At 42.7% G+C, this 7,199-nt stretch overlaps 1 protein-coding gene across 1 annotated transcript; it reads left to right on the top strand.

The window, feature by feature from the left end:
* Positions 1-4,858: 4,858 nt before the first annotated feature.
* LOC108046406 lies at positions 4,859-6,706 on the top strand. The gene has a single exon (XM_017126057.1). It carries the CDS (start codon positions 4,859-4,861, stop codon positions 6,704-6,706), a length of 1,848 nt encoding a protein of 615 aa, XP_016981546.1.
* Positions 6,707-7,199: the final 493 nt, after the last annotated feature.

The raw sequence follows: 7,199 nt of genomic DNA on the forward strand, positions 1-7,199 counted from the left end.
CTTATCATTTGATTTTTTTTTATTGTATTTTAATTTAACTTGAACATACTTAGTTATCTCTTCATTTTATTTATTTATGTTTTATCCCAAGAAATGAATTAGCAAATAACTGGCTTACATAACAATATTTGCGAGTTTTTAAACTCATGCTTTTTGCTACCTTCATTTAATTTTGTTTCTTTTGAGTTTAAATAATTAATATGAGCAATTAAAAGCGCTGTGTTGCAAGTTTTTCATTTAGTTTTTCATTAAACTTTTTTCCATTTATATGTATGTATGTAATATTTTGCATTTTTTTGAATGGCATTTTAATAATTTTTCTGTCTTAATTGATTTCAATTGTTTTTTGGGCAATCTATTATTCTCCTGCTATAAATAACTCCATATTTAAGTTGTATGGAGTTAAGTTATGCACAAATTTGGAAATGTCGTGTCCAAAAAGGGCATATCAGGGCATAATTTCGCTCAACTTTTGGGCAGGTTCTCCATCAGCAGACTTCACTGTGGCCACGTTCGTGCCGTGACGTTCAGGTGTCTTGGCTTTCTGCCCGCTGTGCGCTCGCCTTGACTTCACTCATGTTGTTAACTGCTCTTATTACAACTTATTCTACTTATGCGCTCCTTGTTTGTCAACAACAACGGCAGCAACAAATATAGGGATAAAAAAAGGGACACAACCTGTAACCGAGTCCTTGTGGCCCCGTGCCGAGTTAAAGGTGCATTTACAACGGGGCGAAACTCTTTATTTTTAACTTCTGGCCACAAACGGGCATATATATATATATTTTTGCCAAGTACTTTTTTTGGTTATGCGGTGGAGCTAATCCCAGTCTGCTCCTTTCCTGTTTGTCTGCCGCGGGCCCAGCATCCAAAACATCTTCCGAGTGGGAGCAACATGGCCCGGCGATTCCTCGACATGTGTGCTGGCGAAAAAAAAGCGAGATGAAAATAATCAAGTTTCCGACAAACATCAACATGACGCCAAGATAAAAAGCTTCCAGGATGCGCTGGCATCGCTCAGCCACTGCAGGACAAGATAAGAAACATCATCTGTAGCGGCAGCGGGAGCTGCACTGGGAGAAATTATCCAGGATTTCGGAAATATATTTATTTTAATTCAAAAACATATTTTTAATCATTTAATTTGTATCAAAAATAAGATAAATAGTTGTTAATGAGTATATAACATAAAATAATTTTCTTAATATGAAGTTTTAACAACATTATTTTGTTTTCATATTCGTAAACTAAACTTAACATAAATATATTTTTAAAAGTAGATATAGAGTGAGTCGGTTTTGAAAACAATTTAGATTTTTAAAAATTCTAATAACAAATTTTATTTTTAAATTTTAAAATTTATTTAAGTTTCCCATAGGGATAATAATAATACTTAGGGCTTAAGAAAAGGGCTTAAGAAAAAAATTCTGTTGCCATCATTTTTCCCGAGTGCAACTGCAGGACTACAAGTTGGTCCATTTCCAGGACTTGGCTTGAAATTGGCTGACTGCTGCCGTTGCAGGGGGTGGTGGTGGGTAGTGGGGTGATTGGCGGGGTGGGTGCTTCTGTGGGTGGTGTTTTCCCGGCTGTGGGTTCAAGTGTCAGCCCTTGCCATCTTCTTTGGGCCTTGTGGCAGCCTCAAGTTGTGTTCGTGTTTGCTTTGAAAAGTATATTGGATTGCCCTAGCCACAAATACCCATATGTCTGCGTATGTCTGCTCATCTATCCATCTATATCTAATATATATGTATCTGATATATCAGCCGGCTAACCAAAGGCCGTCTGCTACTGACGTTGAAATTTACCCACTTCTTTCGGATTTTTCTGCTTTTTTTTTTTTACTTTGTTTTTAATTTCGTGTCTATACAAATATTTTCAATCGTTTGCGGTGCAAAATTATTTTATGCTTTTTGTTAAGTTCCCAAACAAAGCCACTTTAAATGTTAAACAAAAGTATTGCAGAATTCATATGAGGCATGTAGAAAAAAGGTTAGTTTCCCACACATGTCGAACCCATGGAAGGGGTGGAATGGGGTAAAGAAGGGGCTGAAGAAGGGTTGAAGAGGGGGTGGGGGTTTGGGGGTTCGAAGGGGCCGAAGAGAGTGCGGCGCTGTTTGAATTTCTGCTGAAGTTAACATTTTTATAATTCCATTAAGCGGACAGTCCTGTCTCTGTCTCTCTCTCTCTTTCCCCCCCTCTATTCGCCTCTCTTTCACATGTGTAACATGAGGATTTTCCCACACACACAAACACACACAATGGCAAAACGGCCGTACAAAGTTGGTCCGAAAAGTTTTTGCATTCATAAATCATTTCCCTCTTTTTTCCAGCCTCACCTTCATTCCATGTTTAAAGGTGGAAAATACTTTTCGCTGAATTTGTAGAATTTCTCAGGGGCGGGTGTGCTCATGTTTCATATGCCATAAAGGGGTTTGAAGGGGCTTGAGGGGAAGGGGAGGGTGTGGACTTCGGCAAGATGTGGGCAACGTTAAGTTGCAACTTGTTGCCTGCTTGGTTACACGATGCCAATCCTCCCACTCGTCCTGGCATATCCTTGTCATTTTTAATTTATGCGCAGACCAAGCTTGAACTTTCGCAAAACTTAAGAAGAAAACTGTGGGTTGTGGTACGAAAAAGGGGTGGATCGGTATGGAGTTTTATCATTCGGTTGGGTCTTGCTTTTTGCCCTTGGCCAGTAATTTAATTGGGTCCATGATCGGGATTTTTAGTCCTAATGATATTATTATTTAAGGGATTGAAAGCTAGGTAGATACTTGATAAAAGAAAATCCAAAAACAAGAAAATATTTATTTTATGCTATTAAAAACAAAGCAATAACCAATAATTAGCCGTAGTAAACCCAACTAATTTAGTATTTTAAAATAGACTTCAATCAAAATGTTATCATGGTCACATTTTTAAAGAATTTTTTGAGTTGTTCGTCTACATTTTAGGGGTTTTCAAAAATTGTTCTGCAAAAATGAGCCACGAAAATGGGAAATAACTGCTAACAAGCGTCATAATTACAGTTCACAAAGCATGCTCACATACGTATGCAGTTTTCCGCTGCCTCTTTACCACCATCTCTACCCATTTTCCATTTTCCACCCACTTCAGGACTCCTTTCCGGTGACTTTTGCATACTTTTCGGAAAACTTTTAATTTTCGAACTTTTGTCGCATGCCGGGCATATGTTGCACGCTCTTTGCTCTTTGCACTCCGCTCCTTACTCTTTCCTTTGCTTTCCCCACTTTCTTCGCCCACTTTCCACACTTTCTCCTCGATTGGCCCAATCTGATGACGTCTTATTAGGCAAATGAAAAGCTGCAAAGTTTTTCGTCGAGAGTCACTCGAGCCATGTTACTTTCCAGAAGGACTCTGCTCTCCGGTATTTTCTTAAATATCGTTTTGAATCCCATATCCTTTGCCCCTTTTCCGGTTTCCCTTTTTCCGATTCTTTATCGCTTTGTTTATGAAAGTCGCCCACTAATTGCAAACAAAGGTTGTGGGCAGGGGCGTGGCAGGGGGCGGGGAGAGGGGGCAGGCGGAGATAAGCGAGCGGGAAATGCATGTGTAAAAGTTGCCTGGATCTCAAAGGCACTGGAAAAAATATATTATCCACAGAAGAAAACATTAACTACTTGAAATCTTTGTGTAATTATACATTTAGTGGTGAAAAAATGTGTTAAAAGCAAAAACTTAAAAAACAATAAATTAAGATAAGATAAGAGTCATATTTTGTTATGTTAAAAATTATACTATTAAAATAATTATAAAAATTATATTCTTATAAATTATAGTTTATGTATTATGCCTTTAACTTTTGGGAGAAATTGACATATATAAATTTCTAAGGATATATTAAAATTAATTTAATATATATAAGAAATATCGTTTGAGTTTTTAAAACCAAATTATTTCCCTAAACAAACTTAAACTTATGCAACGAAAACAGCAGTGAAATATATATAAAAGAGTGAAACACTCTTATTTTCTCCCACTGTACAGTGTGCATTCATGCATGCAGCTGCTGCGGCAGCGTTGGGGGCGTGGCAGCGGCGTTGAGTGGGCGTTTCGGACATATCGCTTCGTTTTTACCCGGGCAACAGTACCGCATTTGCATTTATATGCACATCCTTTGTGCCCAAAGGATATTACATTTTTCCACTTCAAGCATTTTTGTGAATTTAATGAAATTTTTAATTTTTATGCGCGCCAGATGGGCGTGAAGTGGGCAGAAATGGGTAGAAGGGGGCGTGGCAGCGCCTCCTTTCGCTTGGACTAACAAGCCGCAGAGATATGTATGCTGGCTGCATTTGCCTTGCATTCTCCAGCGGGGTAACTTTCCACAAAGATAAATAAAAACTGGTAGCCTCGGCAGGGGAATACCCCATCTTATCCCTTGCTCGTACACAAACCCACAGATGTGGCAAAAAAAAATTTGAATTGGCTTTTTGCGTTTTACACAGCTCTCGGGATTGCGGGCACTCTTGTGATGATTGCTGCTTGATTGCCAGAACTCACTTCATTTTTTTTTACCGGCTTAAGAGTATAAGTGCAAGGATCTGATGGGATTGTTATTTCCTATTAGCTCTATTTTATCTGTAAATAAATTAATGAAAACTATAATCGATAAATTACAATTTGATTGAAAAAATGCATCAACTCTCCATTAGTCAATGTGGTAATTTCATCAAGCTAATTAGATGCACTGACAGGACGGGATTAGATCGGGGTCAGAATGGCTAATTCGGCATTAATGAAAGGCTGCTTATCGGCGATTGGTTTGAACTGAAAGTTTACCATTAGGGAAATTGGCCAGCGCATTTGTTGGCCAACTTGCAAGTGCTCCGGGCCAATGTTGCAGTATCTGTGGATTCTGATGGCACTTCGATCGCCGGCGATGGGTGCAGTGCATCCGCCGGAACCGGAGGTCATCGCACCCCTGGTGGCAGCTGCCCTGGAAATTCTGGATGAGCAGGTCAGACCCTCGCAGATCACCTTGGCCGTGGTGGAATTGACGGCAGGTGGCCGGCACAGGGATCACCGGCAGGAGGAGCTAATGACCGCGATCCTCAAGGCGGTGGACATCGAGCTGGCATTGCGGACATTTCAGCAGCCACCCGCCGAAGTTCCCGCCAGTCATGTGGTCTTTCTGGTCAATTCCGCCCAGGCCTTCAACACGCTGAGCTTCAACTTTACGGACATGCACTCGACGCGGGAATATAACTTCTTGATCCTGCTCACCAGGCGCATGTCCTCGCGAGCCGAGCGCATCCAGGTGCTGACGGAGATATCCAGGACCTGTGTGCGCTTCCACACCGTCAATGTCCTGCTGCTCACCCAGAAGCGAAACGGTCAGGTCCTGATCTACACCTATTGCCTGTACAACAGGAACTGCGACCTGAACGTGACCCTGGAGCTGATCGATCGCTACCAGAACGGCTCCTTTCGGCACGGTCGGCAGGCCAGGTCCTTCGACCGGGCTCTGAGCAGCCTGTCCGGATGCTCGGTGCGGGTCAGCTGGTATCCCCTGGCGCCGTACGTCTCCTTTGAGGGCAACTCCAGTGATCCGGCGGAGCGGGCGGAGATCTGGCGACTGACTGGGATCGATGGGGAGCTGATCAAGTTGCTGGCCCAGATCTTTCGCTTTCGCATTCAGCTCGAGGAGCCGTGCGACAAGTGCCTCTCGCCGGACATCAAGGACGGATGCAGTGGCTGCTTCGACCAGGTGATGTACAGCAACTCCTCCATCCTGATCGGTGCCATGAGCGGATCGCACCAGCACCGGTCGCAGTTCTCCTTCACCTGCTCGTACCACCAGAGTTCGCTGGTCTTCATCACGCACATGCGGGAGCAGTTCGGAGCGGTGGCCCAGTTGGCGGTGCCATTTTGTGGCACCGTTTGGCTGGCATTGGTGCTCTCGGGGGTTCTGGTGGTGCTGGTGGTGGGTGCTCGGAAGAGGATCGTGTGCGGGGAGTCCGATATGGCGCGGCATGGCCTCCAGGTGCTCACCACCCTGATGGGCAATCCCCTGGAGGCGAGGAGCCTGCCCGGCAGTTGCCGTACTCGCATCCTCTACGTCACTTGGCTGCTTTTGGTTCTGGTCCTGCGAGTCGTTTACCAGGGCAAGTTATTCGACTCCTTCCGATTGCCCTATACTAAACCCCAGCCGGCCGGAATATCGGAGTTGATCAGGGACAACTACACGCTGATTTCCCAGGAGTATGTGGAGTATTATCCCCGGAGATTGACCGTGCTGACCAGGAATGGATCCACCGATCGGTTCGACTACATGCAGGGTTTGGGTGAGGAGGCGCGGATTACGACCACCTCGCTGATTGCCGCGATGAGCTACTACAATCAGAGGCACTGGAGCACCAGCCAATTGACCCACATAAGGGAGCACATCTACAACTACCAATTGGTCATCTACTTGCGGCGCCACTCGCTCCTCAAATTCTCCTTCGATCGCAAGATCAAGCAGCTCTTTTCGGCCGGTATAATTGGGTATTTTGTTCGTGAGTTCGATAGCAGCCAGTACAGTGACCCCTATGAGGAGGACTACAAGGTCTCACCCATTCCCTTGGAGGCCTTCTGCGGTCTATACTACATTTCCTCGATTTTGCTATCTGCTGCGGTAGCTGCCTTTTTCCTGGAGCTGCTCAGCCAGAGGATCAACTGGTTGAGGAGGCTCTTTGAGTAGTGGATTCCGATCGAAACGGGTGAAGGCGCTTAAATGTATCTACTATAATATAAATACAATGTTTTTTTTTGCAAATTTAGCGTTTAAAATAAATGTTTTCATGTTTCATTATACTAAATAACTAGTTTCCCAATAATAATTAATAATTTCGCACTAATTTAGAGGACATCCATTGTGGCACCAGGAATTAAGAAATAAATAAAGCAAATTAAAAACCAAAAAGAAAAGGAACTCAATTTTGACAACGAAGTATTTCTATCGGATATGTTTGACCATTCACTTTAGTTGAAAACGCAATTTAACTATATAATTAAACTTTTGTTTTAAAACCACTTCCAAATGTGTCTAAAAGTAGTCTAAAACAAGAAGTAGTCTAATAAGTAGTCTAGTAAGCTGTCGGCGCACTTAATTAATTCGTTAACAACAACCCCAAATTAAATAAGATTTAACAATTTATTAACTCTACGAAGCTGCACAACAGGACATTTTTTCC

Source organism: Drosophila rhopaloa, unplaced genomic scaffold, assembly GCF_018152115.1.
Source record: "Drosophila rhopaloa isolate 14029-0021.01 unplaced genomic scaffold, ASM1815211v1 contig_3, whole genome shotgun sequence".
Classification (NCBI taxonomy): domain Eukaryota; kingdom Metazoa; phylum Arthropoda; class Insecta; order Diptera; family Drosophilidae; genus Drosophila; species Drosophila rhopaloa.